This window comes from Periophthalmus magnuspinnatus, chromosome 22 (assembly GCF_009829125.3).
Source record: "Periophthalmus magnuspinnatus isolate fPerMag1 chromosome 22, fPerMag1.2.pri, whole genome shotgun sequence".
NCBI classification, from domain to species: domain Eukaryota; kingdom Metazoa; phylum Chordata; class Actinopteri; order Gobiiformes; family Gobiidae; genus Periophthalmus; species Periophthalmus magnuspinnatus.
The window spans coordinates 4,610,083-4,634,765 of NC_047147.1; the positions used below are offsets into that span (position 1 = coordinate 4,610,083).

The 24,683-nt window shown below is 39.9% G+C and overlaps 1 protein-coding gene across 2 annotated transcripts; it reads right to left on the reverse strand.

Annotated features, from left to right (window-relative positions):
* Positions 1-406: 406 nt before the first annotated feature.
* On the reverse strand, positions 407-17,794 carry si:dkey-196h17.9 (exocyst complex component 3). Of its 2 annotated transcripts, none has more exons than XM_055231338.1 (11): positions 17,518-17,794; positions 9,606-9,917; positions 5,253-5,370; positions 5,073-5,177; positions 4,800-4,900; positions 4,114-4,221; positions 3,678-3,816; positions 3,505-3,612; positions 1,874-2,029; positions 1,338-1,459; positions 407-1,277 (listed from the first exon to the last, which is right to left on the reverse strand). In XM_055231338.1, exons 2-11 carry the CDS (start codon positions 9,836-9,838, stop codon positions 1,133-1,135), a joined length of 1,335 nt encoding a protein of 444 aa, XP_055087313.1. In that variant the 5' UTR covers positions 9,839-9,917; positions 17,518-17,794; the 3' UTR covers positions 407-1,132. The 2 variants fall into 2 exon arrangements, with proteins under 2 accessions (XP_055087313.1, XP_055087312.1); XM_055231337.1 differs by having other exon boundaries at positions 9,606-10,035.
* Positions 17,795-24,683: the final 6,889 nt, after the last annotated feature.

Here is a 24,683-nt window from a genome sequence, read left to right on the forward strand (position 1 = left end):
TTTTAAGATCCAAAAACACTGCACCAACACATGTATTATTGTCTAATTTGCTTTTCACCTGTTCAATAAAAAAACTATTTGCCGATTCAGTGGAATGATTTACACGGAACCCAAACCGCATCGGGTGTAGAGCAGAATGGCCTTTGTTTAAGTGTTCATTTATAATTTTTGCAACCCACTTTTCAGCAACCTTGGAAACTACTGGAAGGATACTAATTGGCCGGTAGTTGGTTATATTTGATCTGTCACCAGACTTGTAAATTGGGGTGACTGTAGCCAGTTTCCAAGAAGATGGGACAGCTTTTTGTTTAAATGATAGGTTAATCATATGTGCTATTGGTGCAACAAAAGAGTCTTTGCATAACTTTAAGAAATGTGTATCCAGCCCATAAATGTCTTTGGTTTTAGAGTTTTTTAATGAACCAATAATATTGGCAACTTCAGTCACATGATAATAGATAGTAGATCTATGCAAAAAAAATCACACCAGAGTTAAACCAACTTCCCCTAAACTAAAATAAATATTAATATACTTGAGAAAATAGCTTGTAATAAACAGTGCATTAAAATGGCATTACAGTGATAAAAAGTACATCTTTGTGTTAAATGTGGCTCCCTCTAGTGCTTGTTTGGTTGCATTTCTCTCATCTAAAAGTAGAAGTATGCTAATGTAGCTCAACAGTTTTTTTTAAGCAGACCTATTCTGCAAAATGGACTTTTTAGAGCTTTTAGCCATGTTACAGTTGTTTGCCCTCACCATTTACCCACTGTATTTGAAGTGATTCATGCATGTTTGAGCAATCTTTGACTTATTGAGCAATCTTTGACTTATATGACTTATTTTCAAGACGCCATATTGTCGACCAGTCCCCGTTTTCCCCACCACTGGCATAAGCCACTGCTCTGTACTTACTTCATTCTCCAATTTTGTACTGAGGCTTATTCTGATTTCTGACTGGACAATCATCATGAACCAAAACACCAAAATACAACATCATTTTGTAATTAAGAATAAACTAGCATTAGAATTGTTATCAGTAAAAGTTATATTTGATTTGAACATGACATTTAAAATGTAAATCGTACATACAGTTACTTTATCAGAAATGCTAAATGTAAACAATAGACACTTTTATGCAATAATACACGATCTGTGCTGAGGAATGACAAGATTTGGTTCCACATCCAGCAAAGATGTCAGGATTTCTCTAATGTTTCTACGGGACAAACCTTTCCACTGTAGAAGGGCAAATGGCATAGACGTATCCACTGTAAGACTGAAAACAAACAAAGATCAGGAGTTTAATCCACAATCCACTCTGCCACATAGTTCTTACCCATTCTCTTTGTGTCTGTTCAACAAGTCCCCACTCGATATTTTGATGGAGTTTATGTCTTCTGTCTTTAACAAATCACTGATGAAATACAATGGAAAGTTCCAGTTTTCCACTCCAGGGCACTAAGAACAGATGTAAACTTTAAATGCCAGCACAAAAGACTAAATTTACATTATATAAAAAAGGTTGGTGTGAAGATATAAAAGTTAAGAAGCCAAATAAAAACATATTACTGTGTGAAACGTGTTACAGCATTCAGTACACGACATAGACTTATACAACAACACATGTCAACAACAATAACACAGGACGAGCAATAAGCACAGAGCCACAGGCAGCACAAAAGCAGCACAAAGAAAAGACATTAACTATAGAATGGCATGGTCTACTGCTGTTTCAATTGATAATGTCATTTGATTTTAATCCAAGTGAAGTTACCTTATATCATCTGTCTATATCATTGTCCCTTGAAAATCTAATATCAAAAGTGTGGACTCGTAAATGGTCTTAACATACATACGGCCAGGTTGTTTTACCAGGTTGGAGATGATTTCGTGAATGCACCGAGCATCTTCAAACACAGACGACTCCACATTTTGACTCCACTTCTTCCTGAGTTTGTCCAGTTTATGGCTGCTCACATGTTTGACATAAAGGCTCACTATCAGTTTGTAGCATTCATCTATCGTACCCTGAACAAAGAGGTAGACAAGTAGACAACATTAGGTTCATCTAAGACCACAGGTGAGAAACACACAGGTCACTTCACTGAGCTTCAGGTACATTGTCCCTGCAGGGCAGTGATTCCTAACCAAAGGGTTGGGACCTCAAAGCTTCACAGGGGATAATTGCAACATTCTATAACATCTTTATTAGACATAAAACTATTCAATATTTGGTTGAAGACAGGTGTTGAAAATCCAGCTTTACTTCCACAGTATTATGTCTGAGCTTTCCTCAGTGATGAGGAAGACACAAAGAGTCTTCCTCATCACTGAAATATCAACAATGGAGAATAAACTGGGAAATTACATTGACTTATTTTGAATAGCACTTTTCATGGTTTCTAAAAATAGTCCTACAGGGCTGCATCTGAATTAAGCTACAGTACTTCAGAACCAAGCACTGCTGTCGAGGGCTGTGAAAATCGGGAATCTAGACACTCAGAGAGGTTGCCAGAGGGGACAATTTCATCACTTTTCCAAAACGTGGAAAGCCCTGTTTTTCTGTAGTTTCTACCAATAGCTGTTAGCATTAGCCTGCAAAAAACACTAATCAGGAACAGTCCAGAGGGTCGACCAACCCATCAACCACATTTACGTGAGGTCAAAGCCTCGCTAAAAGTTACTGTTGAGTGTGTAAACCTTAAGGTGTTTTATTTTAGATCATAATTAGCCTGAAACACGCATCTGAGCTAATGGCTAACAATTGACAGGTGAGGAGAAATATCATGAAATAAACATTTGAGAAACTATTATGGAGAATGACTTTAACATTCATTTGTATGTGAGCCCTCGTCACGCATCCACTGGCACGACTCAAAATGACACTTGCCACCATCCCTGAATAAAACTTTATTTTCATTGCAAGACATACCCTTCACCTCATGTCACATTTTTACTTTGTCTGTGACATTCTGGCCATTGCTTGAGTTATGGCAGAAGATAATTAGCAGGATTACTAATAAACAAAGCTCCTGGTACATCCTCCTCAGACTGTAGACCGCTGCCTCGGCACAAACAGCAGGACTGTGGGCAACGTACATGGACAGTGGTTCATATGGGGTTGGATATTTCTTTATTTTACAACCTTCATAAGTTTACAAGCAAATGAGGTTTTGGAGCTCTGTGTACCGCTGCTCCTGATGTGTACGAGTCGACCGTGAGATTGAACGCAGTGATAAACATTTTATACACTGCAGCTTGTAGCTACAATATGACATTGTTCCACTGCGGCCTCTTAAACACTGAATGTGATGAGAATATTTTGTCTGTCATGGAGAACTGAAATTTGGCACACACATTCTCTAAATCATACAACAAGAAAGCTACAAGGACCTGGCTCTAAAGGAAGTACATAGGGACTACAGAGAAACTAAAAAGTTGGAAATGTGATGTATTTAGTGTAGCCACTGTTAGCTATTAGCCCTGTGGATAAATAAACCAACCTTGTGTTTCTTCAGGCTCAGCCTCAGCTCTAGTCTGAACAGCCTCTCCAAGTCTGTCATTGGGGAATAGCAGCTGTGATTCCTTTTGAAGTATTTTTTAAAACCATTCTGGGAAAAGCCGTGATAATCAATAGCTGAAACATAAAATCATGAATTGAATGAACCTTCTGTACCTTGGCAAACACCTCCACAGTGTTCAGTATAACTGTTTGGGTAAATGTTTCAGTTTCCGTGAGTAAAGCTTCCACCTCTTCAGAGATGTCCTGGACCTCCTGGGCACATCGTCTGAACTTGATCTTTGTGAGGTACTCCCTGTGACAAAACATCATTTCAACGTTTAGTTTATTTGTTTTTACAACAGATTCAACTAAAGCTATTTTCCATCTGCAATCCCCGGGCAGGTTAACAAATACAATTAATACATCCAAATATCCATCCATAGTCAAAGCAGTCATTTTCCCACTCTTTTATTTAAAAACATCACACTGACTCTACATTTAACATGACTCAAGTAGTACATCAGAAATGACCCTAGGCTTACAATACAATTCACCATCAGAGCATCAGAAGACAGTGAAATATTTATAAATGAAGTCATGTTATTCTCACTTGAGTTCTTTGCAGATTTCCAGGGTCCTGAAAAACTGCAGCATTTGTTCTTCAGCCATTTTCTTCTTCTGCAGCGTTTCTAACCACTTGAACCACTGCTGTTTGTAACTGCGAAGAAAAGCACTCAAAGATAATGCTGCTACTATAAAAATACAAAAATAAAAATAGAATATATTATGGTGTGTCACCGACACATTTTAAAGTTTGGTTCTTTTTAGTGCTATTTTTAGGGGGGGGGGGGGGGGGGAATGTCTAGGCCTTAGAACAAAATTGCAGCAGAGTAATAGATGCCACCAAGCCATAGGTAAGATCTTTGGAAAATGCTTGTTTTTTTATTATTTGTTTTATTGTTGTGTTTTTCATTTGCAAGACCCATAAATAATAAACTGTAGATAAGTTGAATTCATACTGTGAAATACCAGGCAATGCAATAACATCTACATGGAGGCAAGCAGGTGGCAGACCACCCAGTGGAAATGTTACACAGTGCACCTTTAAGTTCACTCTTCTAATCAGAATCACAATTACATGAGCACAACTGAAATGATCGTCTCAGCGATGAGGAGAGGGAGACAATTCAATTCCAAATACATATTTTTATGAAGAAAAACATTGCAATGTGATTGAAAGATTAGAAAGGTCATTTTTGCAGAATATTAGGTATTTAAATATAGAATAAGATTTACCTTTTCGTGAATGGGAGCAGCTGTTGCAAACAAAGATGAGACAGTTTCAGAGAGAGAGAGGAACTGAAAGCCTCAACTGCAGAGGCAGTGGCATCAATGCACTGGACACATCATAATACAGACCACATAGACTGAGTTATTATAAACCCATACAGTATACAGACAGACCATTACATATTTATACAAAAACAAACAAACAAACAAATGAACAATAATGTTGATAGGTCTTAAAATGAGCAAAAAAACTTGAGGTTCAAAACAACCTGGTTGTACCTGGATCACGTCCACATAGGTGCTGACAAACTGCTCTTCAGTGTTACAAGGCTGATGCTGTGTCTCTAGAGTCAAGATGTGATCCAACTGAGAGGAAACTTCTTCCTAAACAAATCCAACCTTAAAATGTACCTGTGCTACTCCTTTCACAAACAGGATCTGACGGCAGACGTGTGGTACCTTTACTAACTGCAGAAGTTTGTCTTGAGCCTGTTGGATCCAGTCACTCAGCAGAACCAGGTCTATGTGCTGTATCAATTCTGAGCTCTGGAGGTCCGGGTGCAGGAGCAGCTCCTGACTGAGACACGTCACAAACATGAAGGAGTCAATAACACAATAGACTAAAATAGCTTCTTTGACTCCCCTCTCAAACCATTTCTTTTAGGAAAGAAGCTGTTTTTGTTAGGAAAGACAATCCCTCCTTAAACAGGAATGTGGGTGTTGTGGAAAAAAATACAAATCTAGATCCAGTAATCCATTTGTGAAGCCCAGTGAGTTTTGAAATACAGAAAAAAAGTGTATTCTTTGTAACAGCAGATACAGACAGGACAGGGCCCAGGCCTGTCCTGGCCACAGACTGGCAGCCTTTTGGTGTCTCCCCCAGTCTCCATCTCGGTCTAAATTCCAGTCCAAGTCCCCCGAGCATCTGAGCTCTGCCTATTTATACCAGAATGACAATGCTACATACATTTCAAAGCAGAGTGACTTTTGTTTCCCATGAGATAATGAACTTTTACACTTAGACAGGTAGAACAACAACGAGTTTCCTGTGGGATGGAGACGGAGCCTTGACACATGTTAATGTGTAATGTAATGACACAACATGAATATACTTAAATTTCTATCACAGGGGCCTGAGACATAATCTCTCCCCCATTTGTAACTCCATCCTCAGACCCAGAACAATGAGAACAATAGCAGGGTTGTTAAGGTTTGAATAGGGTAGTTTCATCTGAAACTGTAAACAATAGCTGTTTACAGTTTCAGTGTAGTTAACTCCTCCCCTCAGACAGATATAAGGCAGTGTCCACCAGCAATCTGACCAAAACTGAAGAAGCAGCTTGGATAAGTAGCGAAACATCTTCACTACAACGATTTGTCCAGTTGACAGATTTAAACTTCATCTTTCGCTATGGATCAGCCCTGGATGACTGAGAGATTACACAGACATGTGGATAATGTGTTTGACAAAAACACTAAAGAGCTCAGTTCTGTGAAACCTTTGGTCTGACTCAGCATGTCAGTGAGCCCACCCCCAACAGAGGACACACTCTGGACCTGCTCATTACAAAAGGACTAAATATTTCAAATATCAATGTGGATGTTGCTCTGTCTGATGATTTCTGTGTCTTTTTGACCTGTCTGTTCCCAAACCAGTGGCTGGTCCTGCAGTTGTTCGAAGGAGACACACAAATAATAACACAGATGCACTGTTCATGGAAATGACACACTTTAAAAATGCCTCATGTTCTAATGTTGATAATTTGTTGAACTCTGTGACTTTGAGTGTTTTGAATGTTCTGGTCACCATTGCTGCCTCTGACCCTGTGGATCATGGGATCCTCTTACAGAGACTAGAGGACTGTGAGGGCATCTCTGGTACGGCACTAAACTGGTTCAAGTCCTATCTATAAAACAAGGAGTACTTTGTTGAAATTGGACAATGTGTCTCAGATAAAATATCCCTGACCTGTGGGGTACCCCAGGGGTCAATCCTGGGACCCCTATTGTTCAATCTCAACATGCTGCCGTTTTTTCAATTGCCAGTTAATACACAGCAATAATGTGTCCTACCACAACTCTGTAGATGACACTCAGATCTATGTCTCACTGCAGCAGGTGAATATGGACCAGTGGATTCACTCACTGCATCAACAGATCAGAGTGTGGAGGAAAAACAACTTTCTCCAGATAAACTCAGACAAGACTCAAGTCATAGTCTTTGCTCCACAGAAACAAAGAGAAAGTGTCAGCAGCCACCTCCAGTCTCTCTCTCTAAAACCTTCAAATCAGGCTAGAAATCTAGGGGTAATAATGGACTTGAACTTTAACAGCCACATCAAATCAGTAACATCTGAACCTAAAAAACATTGCAAAAATCAAAGGTTTTCTGTCAAACCAGACTTAGAGAGACTTATTCATATATTTGTCTCAAATTTAAAGGACACATACTCAAATCATGAAAACACTCCGAATGACAACCTGTGGGTGTCTAAATGTAGCAAAAACAGTGTCCAGATGACCACAGATGAAACTGTCTATACATTTAACCACTCCTAGATGAATAAAGTAGTACACCATCTTTCAACCTGTGGGTAACTTAATTATCTTTAAAAACTGAACACTCACATCCCCATCCTTTGTCTAGTGTTTCAGATTCAAATTTGAAACTGGGTGGATTTGATTCCGCTAGACTGCAGCACCTGTGTTTTTGTCAAGCATGTTTCAGTTAAAAACATAAAGCCAAGATTAAAAGAAGAAATAAAATTATTAATTAAAATGATTTGTTCAATAAAAACATTGAGAACAGCAAGTTTCAGATTAGTTTAGGTAGGACTGGATGTTTTCTTTTTACAGGGAATGTGAACTAACTTTCTGTGATTGATTATCCACACATTAGAACCTTTATGGATCTGTAAACCTTTGATTTGAAGTCCATGTGCATGAACTCATGGACTTCATTTATGGCATGTTATGGCTGCATATTATCAACAAGTTCAACTTAAACAACTGGACTAGCTTAGTTTACACATGAGTGTCTTTTTTAGTGGTGCCACTAAAACGTCTCCTCTCACCAACACAAGCCTTCATGAAGCTACCTGATTAGTGGCAAATCGGCGTCTTCAGAAACTAAGTCTAGTAGCTTTAGTTTAACTTGTGAAATATCTTATAATAAGATAATTTTCCCAGATGTCTCAAAATTTTGATCAATTAATGATCCCCTGCTCAGTCTTATAAGACCTATATCTGATTTATTCTTAGTTAAATGCTCTTTACATTATGCATTGTATGGGAAAAGCTGCTACATAATAAAAAAGTAAGACTGTAAAATATAATCTTTCATTCGGATCATGTGACTCTGGTGTCTGGGTAAAAAAAACCCAGCTTAACTCAGCTATAACTTGACTTTTATAAACAATAATGTCTAAATTGGTCTGGCACATAATTATTTATGGACTAATAATAACCATACCAAGTTTTTGTCAAGATGAATTTCACATGAACATTTTTTTTAAGATGTGGAAATTACTGTGCTTTTTACTGTGCTAAACACCTTAACGGTTTATTTGATTGCGTTTTATGAATAATCACGGGTCAGAGTGTGATTAAACAGCACTTGTATCGGCTTTCGTTGAGTTGTGATGTGTCCATTTAAAGACCTGACGTTCTGCTATTATTTTTACAGCTCTTGCAATGCATTATGGTCTATATCAGGGGTCGGGAACCTTTTTAGCCGAGAGAGCCAAAAAAAGTCACATATTTTAAAATGTACAGCCAAAAAATATTTTTTAACTCTGAATACAACTAAATGTGTGAATTTTTAAACAAGACCAACAATTTTAGAGTATAAGAAGTCTCTGAATGTATTGTTAATATATTTTTTAATAACATCTGTGGGAGCCAAGTTTTGGTTTACGTTTGGTAATGCGCAAATTCAGAGTGTTAATATTTTAATGTTAACAAATGATGTTTTATGTTAATATTTGATTTATATGTATAAGCTACACTTGTTTTATTGCATTAATGTTGATTTTGGAAAATATTTTAGGATTGTCATTATTGAAGTTTTACGTAAATATGTAACCCACTTTAAAAACAGCACGTGCTGTGAGAACGTGTTAATTGAGGCAGCGCATAAAGATGGAGCCAAATGGTTTTCTTACTGTAGTATTGTTTATTTTTGAGAATTACTTGATTTGATTACTTCTGTATTTATGTATAATTTATTCATTACTTATTGTGTTAATAAATGTCAGCTAAGATTTATCTGAGAGCTAGATGCAGTCATCAAAAGAGCCATGTCTGGCTCGCGAGCCATAGGTTCCCGACCCCTGGTCTATATTGACTCGTCCAGTGACCATCGCTGGACACTATATTTCAAAGTGCACTGTGGGATATTTTGAGTGCTCTACTTTCCCCCCCTAAATAGTGCCCTAAGTAGGGAATCGTGTGGACATTTAGACATAGAAATGGTTTGAAATGTGGTACAGGCCCTTTAACAAGGACACCTTGTTGACATTTCTACTTGTTTCACTCTGACTGGCATCATCCAACTGTTGCAGAATTTGTCATTTAACATTATCAGTTTCCTTGTTCAACTCATCTCACAAAAGCTATGCACTTGTCATTATACCTCCCTATACAGTCAGTTTGGAAATCACATCCCAAAACCTCATTCATCATATCTATTGGAGGCTCAGGCAGCTCTGACTGAGAGAAAGGATAGAGCCTGTGTGTATCTGCTGTGCTTTTCCTGAGGTAGTGGGTAATATCTGTGTAGTACCCGAGGTCTAGAGTTATATATTTGTGTACCTGAAGTACTGGGTGAGAGCCCAGCAGAGCAGCTGAAGGCAGGCCTTCCTGGAGCAGACCTCTGACAGTAGTTCATTCATGTGTGAGACCAGAGCGTGATGATACTTCTGTGTCAGATTTCGAATCAGCCCCCAGTGCTCCAGCACAGGGCCCAGTCTGAGCAGCTCATGTAGCACAACATTCTGCAGGGCCTGGAGGTGACACTGCAGCTTTGTCTCCAGCTCTGAGGGCATCTGTGGAAGGTGAGCGCGCACAGACTCTTCAATCAGGAACTCAATCAGATTCCAGTCCAGACCTGAGTCCAGACCAGGGCTGTGGACCACAGAAATACAAGGACTAATCTCTAGGATCTCACATAGAGTCTTCAGATCCAGGGACTGAGGACCTGACATCTCTCTGGTCTCGTCTCTGAGTCTGTTTCTCTTGTCCACTGCAGAGATGGACACACAATTGAAGAGCTTTTCAGATTTAGGGCCACACACAGGACAAGTAAAAAAAATCACTAGACACAGTACAATTGCAAGAGACTGCATAGAGTGACAATTTTGAAGCTAGAGTCTGGGTTTGAGCCAGCAACTTTAAGATTCACAGTTGTGTAGTGGATCCCATATATTAGATAGTATCAACCACTTATCAACTAAACTAGAATGGAGAATACCGGAGCCAGTCCTCTGTGTTTTTTTCCTTTCACCATTAGAATGAGTCCACAAAAATGACATATTGTGAATAATCCAGAGGCTGGTACCAACCCATCGACCATATTTAGGTGAGGGCAGAATATTGTTAAAAGTTAAGTGTATAAACCTTTTGGTGTTTTATTTTAGATCCTAATTATCATACAAAGCTGTCATCTGGGCAAAAGCTTTCAACTTTCAGTGGAGATTTGTGAACTCTGTGCATTTGGAAAACATAGTGTCACTAAACATCCTCTTTTACATATTACTGGTGAGGAGAGCAGATAAATGACATATATTGTACATCATGAAATAACATTTTATATAGTTTAGCATGGGGTTTGGCTTCACCGTTCATTTTATGTGATGAAACGTTGGAATTGATGTAACTCTGGGTTCTGGGTTGTGTCTATGAATGTTACACTGGGTTATTTTTTCTACCCAATTGTCATTTTAGGTCAGTTTTTTGGGTTATTTTCACAGAATTGGATTGTTTTGCATAACTGAAACTCTGGGGCAACAGGTTGGGTCATAGTTAGGTCGTGTCAAAAGGCACATAATGTTGGACAGTTTCCTGTGTTATTTCCAAAATTAAATACAGTGGTCCCTCGTTTATCGGGGGAGTTACGTTCTAAAAATATCCCGCAATATTTGAAATTATAATATATGCTTTAAGGCTGTAAAACGCCTCACCACACACTTTATACACTTTAGTCACATTTCTCTCTGTTTAAACACTCTCAAAGTTCAAACCTTTGTATATTATATCCCTCTTCCTCGATGATCGTTTTATATTTGTTGTTCTCGTGCCTCTGCTTCAGTGGTATCCTCAGAGGCGCCTCTCCGTGCAGAGAAACACTTCATTCCAAAGCGTTTCTGAAATTTGTCGGTGCAGAACGTTTCATCGACATTGTGGGTTTTGTCGGGGAGAAAACTCGCAAACATACAGCACTTCAGAGTCACACTGCGATCCGACATTTATGTAAATTTGTCTGAACACATTCTGTACTGTACAGGAGACACGGCACGGAGGAGACTGATGGACAATGGTCTACAGTCCAACAGCCAATCAGGGCGCAGAACACAATGCACGTTCATACGCAATAAAAAAAAAAAAAAATCCACAAACCAGCGAGACCGAGAAAGGTGAACCGCAATACAGCGAGGGACCACTGCATACACATCATATTTTAATTTGTTGGTCTTGAATGGTTTTAAAATGATCTTTCACCATGTGTTTGCAAAATGGATTGACTTTGGGATCCAGAGCCATAAAGCTGTAACAACAAAACGAACACCACATACTCGATAATGTAGCCTATTATTATTATTATTATTAAACCATGAGTCCTAGATAAAATGGCCCTGACCTGTGGGGCACCCCAGGCGTCCATCCTGGGACCCCTTTTTTTCAATTGCCAGTTAATACACAGCAATAATCGCTTGGGCCAAACTGGCCTTAGAATCACTATTCGAAGTGTGCATCGAAGGGCAGTTATGTAATTTCCGGCGCGACAAGGGCTGTCCCATTTCAACCCACCCTACTGAATGTGGCCAACAAACCTGCCCTTCCCTTTGCACCGTTTCCATGGAGATCGGACGTAACCGAAGCATGCATCCGTGCACACTTCACGCACTTCTATATCCCATCATGCACCGCGGCTACGCAAAACAGAGAAGAAAATGGAGTCCCTTTGCGCAATACACGTTCAAATGTTCATACTGGTTTACCTCATCTACAACAGAGCAACATGAAACTGTTAAATCTGAATAAAGATCTGTACAGTGTGTTTGATGATTAAAAAGGAGGGGAGTTACATGGAATAAAGGAATGTGCAGTTATTGCTAGACAATAAGAAGACATTATCATCATTAAAAATTATGACTGCAATAAGAATAATGTAAGAATGTTCGTTTTTATTGTAAGCGTCAAAGACCAAGAGACTGAAACGTAAAGTCAGAAGAGTTTAATGATCCACACAGGTAATGTGAACAATGAAGCAACGGACTCTCAGGAAAGGACAGAAGAGAGTCCTGAGACGTGCACAAAATCTTCATGAGTTCCGTACATTCCATAGGTCTGCGCCCCTCGTGGGCACGTGTCATTTACTTTAGTGTTAGTAAGTCAAGATACTAGTTTGATGTAGCGCTGCACTGCTAGAAAATACCTTACAATAATAAAGATGAAAAGAACTGGCACGGCATAGAAGGGAAACAGTGCCCTCTACTGTTATTAAAGTGGTGTAGCCACTGGCCAAAATACCGAATGTTAAACTGCAATATCCCACTATATGTACAACTAATCAGTGTTCTCTGGTTTATAGACTATGAATGTCAAAATGATATTGTTACTTCTGTCTCTGTTATTACGTTTTCACAAGGTATATTTTGTTAAAGTTATGAAGTAGCTACAATTGAGTAAAAAAATCACCTCGAACGTTATATTTGCCTATTGATATTCAATCTAAACAGAAAGAAATGGCTGTGACGACGACATCTTGACTTTTCTTCTATTAAATAATAAATCGTTAAAAATAACGTACATAATGTGCGTATCGTACGCTCAAAGACAGAGGTGGAAGTGCGGTCCGTGGTGTGGGCCTGTCCCACTTCAGCAAGATGGAGTCTACACTGAGGAGGGCAGATTCTCGACCGGAACCTTCAAACTACACTTTGAAGAGTACTTCGAAGGGACCCTTCAAAGGGTGCATTTGGCGAATTGGGACACGGCCCTAGTGTCACGATGCCTGTCCTCGGCCGTGTCCCAGAGACAGAGGTAACAATATCATTTTGACATTCATAGTCTATAAACCAGAGAACACTGATTAGTTGTACATAAAGTGGGTAATTGCAGTTTAATGGTTCGGTATTTTGGCCAGTGTCTACACCACTTTAATACAGTAGAGGGCACTGTTTCCCTTCTATGCCGTGCCAGTTCTTTTCATCTGATTATTATAAGGTATTTTCTAGCAGTGCAGCGCTACATCAAGCTAGTGTCTTGATTTACTAACACGAAAGTAAATGACACGTGCCCACGAGGGGTGCAGACCTATGGAATGTACCGGAACACATGAAGATTTTGTGCACGTCTCAGGACTCTCTTCTGTCCTTTCTGGAGAGTCCGTTGCTTCATTGTTCACATTACCTGTGTGCAACTCATTAAACTCTTCTGACTTTACGTTTCAGTCTCTTGGTCTTTGACACAATAGAAACAAACATTCTTACATTATTCTTAGTGCAGTAATATTTTGTAATGATAATAATGTCTCTTATTGTCTAGCAATAACTGCACATTCCTTTATTCCATGTAACTCCTTTTTAATCATCAAAAACCCACGGCCTGTATTTATCTTTATGCAGATTTAAATCAAATCAAATCAAATCAAACTTTATTTATATAGCACTTTTCATACAAAAAAAAAGTAACACAAAGTGCTTTACAAAGCATTAAAATCAGTCCCACCCACCAAACCCACCCAGCCACCCGACAGCCCAACAACCCAACCCCAACACATCAATAATCATAACCAAACAACCCCCCACCCCAACACACACTCCCACCCCCCACCTCAACACATGTTAAAATACCTCAGTTTCATTTAAAATATGTTTAAGTGGAACAGGCTGGATAAAGATGAACCAGATGAGAGAGCGCCACCAGAGGAACCATCTGCACCAGGAACAGGGTCACCCACAGCCACAGGACACCAGTCCAGGGCCCAGAGAAGAGATGAGGTCAAGACCAAACCTCCAGGGCCCACGAGCCAGGGCCCAGCAGCCACAGCCAACCACAGCTCCCGGTGCAGAGGGCTCCTCAGAGGAAACACTGGCAAATCTAAAATGATTAAAAATAATAAAATAAGTCAAAACTAATAAATAAGTCAATAAATAATAAAATAAATAACCAATAAATAATAAAATAATCAATAAATAATAAAATAAGTCAAAACTAAACAAGTAAATAAAACATAAGTAAAACATAAACACACTAGCCAGCCTAAATAAGACTAAATAAATAGAGAAGTAAACTAAAATGATAAATACTAATCAAAAGCTATGCTAAAAAGATGGGTCTTGAGCCTGCTTTTAAAAACCTGAATGTTCTCTGCGGCCCTGAGGTCCTCCGGCAGACTGTTCCATAGACGGGGGCCATAAAACTGGAAAGAGGCCTCTCCATGCGTGTGTGTCCTGACTTTGGGAATGACTAGGAGCCTGCTGCCGGAGGAGCGCAGGGGCCGCGAGGGTTCATAGGATAAAAGCAGTTCTGTAAGATAAGAAGGCCCAAGACCATTAAGACATTTAAAAACCAGTAAAAGAACTTTAAAATCGATCCTGAAACACACAGGGAGCCAATGCAGGGATTCTAATACCGGTGTAATGTGGTCCCGCCCCCTGGTCTTAGTCAGGACACGTGCTGCTGAATTTTGTAATAATTGTAGACCTGAAATCGCCTTTTTGGGAAGACCAGAGAGCAGGGCATTACAGTAGTCTATACGACTGGTGATAAAAGCATGCATCAGCGTCTCTGTGTTGGCCCGAGAGAGAATGGGACGGACTCTGGCTATGTTTTTCAAATGGTAAAAACCAATTTTTGTGATGTTTTTAATGTGTGGAATAAAAGTCAGCTCAGAGTCAAAAATAACGCCCAGGTTTCTTACTTGTGATGATGGATTAAAAGACTGTGACTGTAATTTGGGTAAAAGTTTCTCTCTCTGGGCCTCAGGACCGATGATTAAAACCTCAGTTTTGTCCTGGTTAAGCTGGAGGAAGTTTTCTGCCATCCAGGATTTGATGTCTAAAATACAGTTAAAAAGAGCATCCACTGGGCTGGTGTCATCAGGAGACATGGAGATGTAAAGCTGTGTATCATCTGCATAGCTGTGGAAGCTGATTCCATGTCTCCTGATGACATCACCAAGAGGGAGCATGTACAGGTTAAAAAGTATAGGACCTAAAATGGAACCCTGGGGCACACCACATGTGATTTTATGAACCTGAGAGGAGTAGGTGTCTAAACTTACCATAAATGTTCTGTCTGTGAGGTAGGAAGTAAACCATTTGTGTACAGTACCAGAGAGGCCGACCAGGTGTTTGAGTCTGTTTAAAAGAATAGTGTGGTCTACTGTATCAAAGGCAGCGCTTAGATCCAGTAGAACCAACACTGTCACCTGTTTAGAATCATAATTTAGTCTAAAATCATTTAAAATCTTTGTCAAGGCTGTCTCTGTACTGTGGTTTACTCTAAAACCAGACTGACATTCTTCAAGAATGTTCTGTGTGTTTAAAAAATAATTAAGCTGGGTAAAAACAAGTTTTTCTAAAATTTTGCTTAAAAATGGTAAGTTAGACACTGGTCTGTAATTGTTAAAATCATTAAAATCTAAATTGCTCTTCTTCAGCAGGGGCCTCACCACTGCAGCTTTAAAGGCAGTGGGAAAGACCCCTGTCTGAAGAGAGTAGTTCATCATGTTTAAAAGCTCGTCTCTAAAAGATTCATAAAATGACTTGAAGAACCGTGTTGGAATGGGGTCAACAAGACATGTGGTGGGTCTCACTGAGGAGAAAACTTCATCAAGCCTCTCAGCATTAACCAGGACAAAGCTGTCCAGTGTTTCCTCTGGTAAAGACAAACAATCAGATGTGTTAAAAACAGTGGTTTGGTTAGATAAAATGTCACATCTGATTTTGTTTATCTTTCCCATGAAGTGGTCTGCAAACTGCTCACAAAGGGAGTCAGTGGGAGGGAGTTTGGAGTTGTTAAGAACAGGGTTAGTGAGATGGTCGATAGTGGAGAAAAGAATTTTGGGGTTGTTTTTATTGTTTGTGATTAGTTTGGAGAAATATGAGTTTCTATTGTTTCTGATGGCGTTATTATATGTTTTTAGATGTTGGGTGTACATTTGAAAGTTAATTGTGATTTTGTTTTTCCTCCATTTTCTTTCTGCCCTTCTGCAGTTTCGTTTAAGTTGTTTTATTGATTCAGTTTTCCATGGTGCCACAGGTTTGGAGGGGGCCTTGCTTAATTTAAGAGGAGCAACTGTATCTAAAGTGGATTGAAGTTTGCTGTTAAAATCATCAACAATAAAATCACAGGAGGCAGGTAAAACAATTGGAGGAGTGTTCTCTAAAATTTGAATAAAATTTGCAGCCACTTCAGGGGTAAGATGACGCTTCCTCACAGTTCTCACAGAGGTCTCCCGCTGAATAAAACCAGTGATATTAAAAAACACACAGAAATGATCTGACACAGCCAGGTCAACAACAGAGGACACACTCGCAGACAGGCCATGAGTGATGACCAAGTCCAGAGTGTGTCCTCTGTTGTGAGTTGGCTGTGTCACATGCTGGGTAAAATCCATGTAATTAAGAACATTTAAAAATTCCCTTGCAACAGGGTCTAAAATATCTACATGTAAATTAAAATCACCGGTTAAAATAATCATATTGTAAGAATTATGTAGAATTGATAAAAATTCCGAAAATTCATTGATAAAAATACTGCACTTTTTTGGTGGTCTGTAAATTGTTACTGCTAAAATTTGTGGGTTATTAAAAACAACTGCGTGGTATTCGAAACTCTTAAAATTATTAAATAAAATAGGTTTGGTGGCCAGAGTACTTGAACATATAGAAGCAGTGCCACCTCCCCTTTTACTACCCCTAATTGAAAAGGCATAGTTAAAATCAGAGGGGGAGGCCTCTGATTTTAAAGTGTCATGTCACACTGTTGTAGATGAGGTAAACCAGTATGAACATTTGAACGTGTATTGCGCAGTGGACTCCATTTTCTTCTCTTTTTTGTGCAGCTGCGGTGCATGATGGGATATAGAAGTGCGTGAAGTGTGCACGGATGCACGCTTCGGTTACGTCCGATCTCCATGGAAACGGTGCAAAGGGAAGGGCAGGTTTTTGGCCGCATTCAGTAGGGTGGGTTGAAATGGGACAGCCCTTGTCGCACCGGAAATTACGTAACTGCCCTTCAAATCGCCCTTCCAATGGTGATTCTAAGGCCAGGTGGGCGAATTGGGGCACGGCCCTCCTGTGTCCTCTCCCCCTCCCCTACCTGTCTGCCTGGAGCTGGGAGTAGTCCCTGACTCCTCCCGCACGCACCTGGAGCGCATCACCGCAATCACCGTCACCTGCTGCCGAGTATTTGAGGGCTCGGCAGAATACACTTGGAGCCAGATCGTCCGCGTGTAAACGCGAATGCTCCAGTTTAAGTCGTTGTATTTTGTTACCTGCTTGCTTGCCTCTGACCGGATTTTTGCCACTCCTCAGATGCCTGTTCTCCCGCTCGTTCCTGCTCCTGCCTCTGCGCGCCAGCTCCGGTAAAGTTCACCCTTTGTCTTCGCCTCCTGTCCCGTCTGGGTTCCCACCTGTTGGATTATTCTTGCTCGGTCTCTCCTGGTCCCGTCTTGTCCCGGTTCTGGCTATCTCCACTCCCGCTCTGGTTCTGGTCTGTCCTACCTTGTCCCGTCCTGCGCCCTCCCGCTCTGCCTCCTGCACCTTGCCCCCAGTTGTGACTATTACTATTGACTTTGAATCCCGCACCTTGTAAATAAAACACTGTAAATCTGTCCCGAGATCTGCATCCTTCGGTCCGCACCTACACCCACCGTTACGACACCTAGATTGTCAGCAGTGATTTTGCTGTAACAGCTTTTCTCTGAAACAGAGATTCATCTGTACAAAAGGAGGCTGATATGAACTGTAGTTTTACTTTTGATCAAAATGTTTATTCAGAAGTCAGTAAAAAGGTCAGGTTAGTAGTGGTAAATAATTAACAAAGGTGGACTGTGGAAAATGCCCAGTATAGTTGGACATTTTGAATTGCTCATAATACCTTGAAAACTTGGTAACACTTTATAATAACTACACCCTATTTAGCCTTAATAAAGCATGAACAAAGACTTAATTAATAATGAACAAACACTTAATAGTGATTCAGGCTTAATAACTACTTAATTACAACCTTAATAAACACTTAATTAGCAATTGATTGACTTGTGTTGTGTATAGTTACTCATACTTATTTCACAATTAGTTAATCCTTAACTAACCATTTGTGTGTATTTGTAAATGCATATTTAAGTATCAACTCAAACGCTTGTTAATGATTAGTAAGCTATGAGAGAATGATTTACTAATCCGGCAATGCAATGATAATTCAGGCAGCTATTACTGGTTAAGTAAGTCTTTTCAAGAGCTTTTCTAAAGTGAAGACTAATTATGCTTTATTAAGCATTTGTTGAGGTTGGCCAAATTCCAGAGAAACAATAATAGAATTTTCACATTATTTAGGCCTGTGATAATTATTAAACGTTTGAATAACACCATTAGTTCATGATTAATTCAACCAGTAGCTAATACCTTTTTGTAAACCCTTCTAAAGTGAAGACTCTTTTAACTCTAGTATAGTACCTTAACAAATGCTTGACATTATCTAAGCCCAGAGTGTCATGACCCATTTCCCCATGAATTTTAACTTCAACAGAAGTGGGAATCAACTGTACTTAAAAAAGCAAGAAACATGGATATAAAACATCTGGATGTGTGTTTTTTTTTCAGAACATTTACAAACAATCAAAATCCGTTTTGTGTGCTAAACATCTTATTATGAACACATTCAAGCAGGATTCTGTTTGTGAACCCTTTTAAAGGTCTCAAAGAACTTTGATTAAAAACAAAAATCTGGCAATCAAATGTTTAAAAAAAACCCCCAACTTATCAATAAATGTGCCTTTACAGTTTTGAGATCACATAAAAAAATAAAAAAAATAGACTGATTGTACAGGCCAGAGAACCTTATAAATTGTTTTCTAAAAATGTTTACCTTAACATAATTGCTCTTTTAAAACTTTACACAATGTACATTTTTAAGGATTAATATATTCTACTGTTTAGTTTTAAAAGGAATTAGCTTCCCTGAATCTTTCAGAGTTTTGACCTTTTGCTCTACCTCAGCATCTTCAGAAACAGCCAGTGCACAGTGTGCTGCGAACACTGACAGTTTCACAGCACTACTGTAAGTCTGCATCATTTGTTTGTACTTTTCTGGAGCACCTATGTACAGTTCAGCAATTGGAGCAGTGATGACAACTGTATTACCCCATATTTTTAGAAGGCCCGAGCCATGGTGCCACCTCGCTTGAATATCTTCAAAATTTTCTGGTATCTGGCCACCACTTCTCTTGGACTTTGAACTGTAAATAAGAAAATGGAAAGGGTAAAGATAAAATATTTAAAATAGCAGTGTTCTACACTCAAATCTCATTTACCCACATTCTAACACCCTAATTATTCATTGGATGATTTCAAAAGCATGTTTCACAATTGTCAGGGCAAAAATAGCAGGGAACCATGTTTATACACTTAAACTGATGAAGACATTGCATAGATGTCATTAGAATAATGTGTAATGAGGCCAAATAGATTTTATAGGGTACAGCAGGTCTAACTATGGTATGGATAGATTATTTAGAGTTCAGTATGTTGGTATGCATAGGAAAAGGGGTCAATAAAATTTGTATTTAACCTCAATTTAAAGCCATCATGGTCATCTGGATTTGGTTGTTTGGAAGATTGCACAGTAGAGAAATGCCACAAATGCCTAATGTCCAACCCTGCCTTGGCTCAGAAGTGACATGGTTAAATAAAGTAAATATAAAGTAAAATCTTACCTCTCTATGACAATCCAATTTCAGTGACAGTGACTTGGCTCTTCTCTTCTTCATCCTTCTTTTCTTCTTTTTTTCCATCAGCTGATGAATTCTCAGTATCGTTTTCTGATGATATTGCATTGACACTTTCTGCTTGTGTCAGAAGTGTCATTTGCTTAATCAGAAACCTGACTGTAGCTAGTGGAGCTGGAACCAGGGTCAGTTTTCCTCAGAGCTGTAATGTAAACAAATACAAATTAATATTGACCATCATTTTCAGATGACTCTCAGATATTCTTGAATGATTATGAACATTTTTAAAAATGCAAGGAAATAACCTGCTGCCAGTTGTTCTTTTAAGAAGTCATTGTCCTTCGTCAACTCCTTAATTTTCTCATTTTGAAAGTCCACTTTCATTTCCAACATTTTCAATTCTTTCAATTGTTTTTGGTTTGTTAATGATGCTGTTGGGGCAACTGACAAACCTAAAACATATAAATAAATTAGTAAAAAGCTAAATTACTCTACATTCAACACATTTATTTCCAATTATAATATAATATATAATATATATACGCTAGATAATATATCTAGCGTATCTAGCGTCTCTCTCCTGAAATTGTTAATCCACGAATCTTTACAATTTTAAAAAGCAGTTTCTAACATCTACACTAGTGCCTGAATACTTCGCTAAACCACCGAAGTTTCATTCAGCATCTATTGCTCCGCACTTCGTGGATTAATCCCCTCTATCTCTCGGTTCAGCCTGAACTAGCCTAGCCGACTAGCATCATGGCTAAACCTTCCCCCTCTTCTCTCGCTTTTCCCTGCCCTGGTTGCCATATGTGGAGTGATGACCCTGGCTTATTTGATGATGATAGGGACAGTTGCGTTAAGTGTAGTGTAGTGGCAGTCCTGCAGGCCAGGGTCTCAGAGTTAGAAACGCGGATCCGCTCATTGGAGGCTCTGACCCTGAGTTACAGTCAGGTAGCAGCAGTAGGGACCGCGGACCGCAGTAGCTTTAGCGTAACTAGTGAGACTAGCCCCCCAGCGCAACCCGTGCAGCCGGGATCAGACCAGGACAGGTTTGTGACAGTTAGAAGAAAGCGTAGGACAGGCCAGGGACACAGGGCTGAGAATAGGACTGTAGCAGACCAGGGACACAGGGTTGAGAGTAGAGAGCTCCCCGTCCAGAACAGGTTTGCTCCCCGTCCAGAACAGGTTTGCTCCCCTGAACTGGACCCGGGACACTTTAGTCATAGGGAGCTCCATAGTCAGGGACGTGGAACTGCCTGCAGCTTCCACGCGGTGTTACCCTGGAGCCAGACTGGGTGACATCGAGGGGAATCTTAGGCTTTTAAAGAAAAGTAAGAATAGGTACCGCCGGATCGTTATACACGCGGGGGGTAATGATACTCGGCGCGGTCAGTCAGAGGTGGTTAAGTTACAGATAGCTGCAGTCTGTCAATTGGCTAAGTCGATGTCGGAGTCCGTGTACTTCTCTGGCCCCCTCCCAACCTACACCAATTGTGAAATGTACAGCCGCTTTTCAGCAGTCAACCAGTGGTTGACCAATTGGTGCCCGCAGAATGGTGTCGTCTTCATAGATAATTGGAGGGCATTTGAGGGGAAGCCTAGGCTTATACGTAGAGACGGCATCCATCCCACGCAGGCTGGCTCCGCCCTGTTAGCTCAGAATATGATTGCTAGTCTAGATTGACCAGGTAAAACTAGCACGCAGAATAGCTCAGGGAAGCACAGTGATAGTGACGTTAGGGAGCAGTTTAGACCAGTGAAGCACAGCTTAGTCAGAGGGAACAGCTCCAAACAGACAGAGACTGTGTGTGCCCCACGTGCCCCACGTACAAAAAGCACAAATAAAACACCCCTAAACTCTGACAAGGAAGCTGTCAGATCTCATAACTTAACAAAAATAAATAAATGTGCCGCGAATAAACAAAATGATAAGTGTGTAAAATGTGGACTGCTAAACATCAGGTCTCTTTCCTCCAAATCTCTTTTAATAAATGAACTAATTGGCGACCTTAATATTGATCTGCTAGCCCTAACTGAAACATGGCTTCGGGAAAATGATTATGTTAGACTAAATGAATCTACACCATCAAGTCACATGAACTTTCAGAGTGCCCGGAGCACAGGTCGAGGTGGTGATGTGGCCGTCATCTCTCATTCTAGTCTAATTCTCAGCCCCAAACCCAACTATACTTACCTCTCCTTTGAAAGCCTCGCACTCTCCATTACGTGCCCCAATTGGAAAAACCAAAAAGCTGTTATATTTATAATAATTTATCGACCTCCTGGTCCATATGCCGACTTCCTGACAGAGTTTTCTGATTTCATCTCAAGTTTAGTCTTGAACTGGGAAAGGATTGTTATAGTTGGAGATTTCAACATTCATGTAGATAACGGCAGTGATTGCCTCAGTAATGCTTTTGGTGCACTCCTGGATGGGATCGGTTTCACCCAGAGTGTGAATAAGCCGACTCACTGTCACAATCACACTCTAGATCTCGTTCTAACCTATGGTATTGAGATTAATGATCTAATTGTCCTTCCTCAAAACCCTATACTCTCTGACCATTTCTTAATTACCTTTCAATTTATACTAAAAGACTATCCAGCCCCACAGAAAAAAACTATAATGGAAAGAACATTATCAGATAGATCGGTTACAGAGTTTAAAGAAATTATTGAGCCATTACTGAAAGATATGTCATGTGACAATGACAATAATTTTAATCCAATTGTCACTGATCAATTGGTCGACAGAACAATGCTCACCTTAAAATCTGCTCTCGATGTTGTAGCTCCGCTAAAACAGAAAAGCATTAAACCAAGACCTCCGGCTCCATGGTACACGTTACAGCTCAGGACACTCAAACAACATGTAAGACGCACAGAGAAGCTTTGACGCCGCTCGCGCTCTGAGCAGTCTCTGAAGGCATGGAAGCTCTGCCTGCTCACTTATAAGGCCGCTCTGCGGAAAGCCCGAACTAGATACTATTCAAATCTAATAGAAGTAAACAAAAATAACCCCAGATTTTTGTTCAGCACTGTAGCCAGACTGACAAACTCCCACACTGCTAATGAGTCTCTTATCCCCTCGAACATTAGTTGTGATGACTTTCTTCACTTCTTCGATTACAAAATTACAACCATTAGAGACAAAATTAACAAAGCTACTCCAAAAATCAGCTCTGAGCAAATCCAGTCTGTAATGCCAATATCCCATATGGACCCTCTAATAATATTAGATAAATTTACTCCTGTTGATGAGGTGGAGATTACCTCAGTCATCATGTCGTCAAAACCATCAACCTGTTTGCTCGACCCTATTCCAATCAGACTCCTCAAAGAAGCCCTCCCCCTAATAATAGATTCCATCCATAACATAATAAATATGTCGTTAGAAAATGGCTACGTTCCTCAGTCCTTTAAGTATGCTGTGATTAAACCCCTTTTGAAAAAACCTAACCTAAATCCTGATGAATTAGTCAACTATAGACCTATCTCTAATCTTCCTTTCCTCTCAAAAATTCTAGAACGAGTTGTGGTGAAACAGCTCTGCCGCCACCTGCAGGACAATAATATATTTGAAAAATTTCAATCTGGATTCAGAGCTCACCACAGCACAGAGACTGCACTGCTTAAAGTAACAAATGATTTACTACTAGCTGCTGATAACGGGCTGGCTTCAGTCCTGGTCCTACTGGACCTCAGTGCAGTGTTTGACACCATTGATCACAACATTCTACTGCAGAGGTTAGAATGTGACATTGGAATCAGAGGGACCGCCCTCAAATGGTTTAAATCCTATCTATCAGATAGATACCAGTTTGTTAGTATAAACCAGAGCACCTCTCCCTGTTCTAAAGTAGCCTGTGGTGTTCCACAAGGATCTGTGCTTGGTCCAATCCTATTTACTCTGTATATGTTGCCATTGGGTAACATTATCAGAAAACATGGCATTAATTTTCACTGCTACGCTGATGACACTCAGCTGTACTTATCAATGAAACCAAATCAGACTGATCAAATAGATAAACTCAGTGCCTGTGTGAAGGACATCAAAACCTGGATGACCTTGAATTACCTGCTCTTAAATCCTGAAAAAACAGAGGTCATTGTCGTTGGTCCCAAAGGTCAAAGAGATTCTCTGTCAGACCAGATAATCTCACTCGACAATGTGAGTATAGCTTCTAGCCCTACTGTAAAAAATCTTGGAGTCCTATTTGATCAAAATCTCTCATTCACAGCCCATGTAAACCTAGCTTGTAAAACCGCATACTTTCACCTGCGAAATATAACTAAAATTAGAAATATTTTACCTAAAAACGATGCTGAAAAACTCATCCATGCATTTGTTACTTCCAGACTTGATTACTGTAATTCCCTGCTTGCCGCCTGCCCCAAAAGTACTATAAGGAGCCTCCAGTTGGTCCAAAATGCAGCGGCCAGAGTCCTAACAGGAACTAAAAGAAGAGACCACATCAGTCCTGTACTAAAATATCTGCACTGGCTTCCTGTCGAGCTTAGAATCAAATTCAAAGTCCTCCTCCTGACATACAAAGCCCTAAACGGTTTGGCCCCATCCTATCTGCAAGATGCTATTGTCCCGTACCAGCCAAACAGAGCACTCCGCTCTCAGAATGCAGGACTATTAGTGGTTCCTAGAGTGTCCAAAAGTGGGAGGGAGAGCATTCAGTTACCAAGCTCCTGTGCTA

Bases quoted from the DNA above. Each gene is read 5' to 3' on its own strand.
- si:dkey-196h17.9 (XM_055231337.1), bottom strand. From the start codon at position 9,997: ATGTCAGGTCCTCAGTCCCTGGATCTGAAGACTCTATGTGAGATCCTA. The intron at 4,901-5,072 runs GTACAACCAGGT...TGATGTGTCCAG, and splicing joins CCTATGTGGACGTGATCCAG to TGCATTGATGCCACTGCCTC. The intron at 2,030-3,504 runs GTTGGTTTATTT...CTCTTTGTTCAG, and splicing joins TGAGCCTGAAGAAACACAAG to GGTACGATAGATGAATGCTA.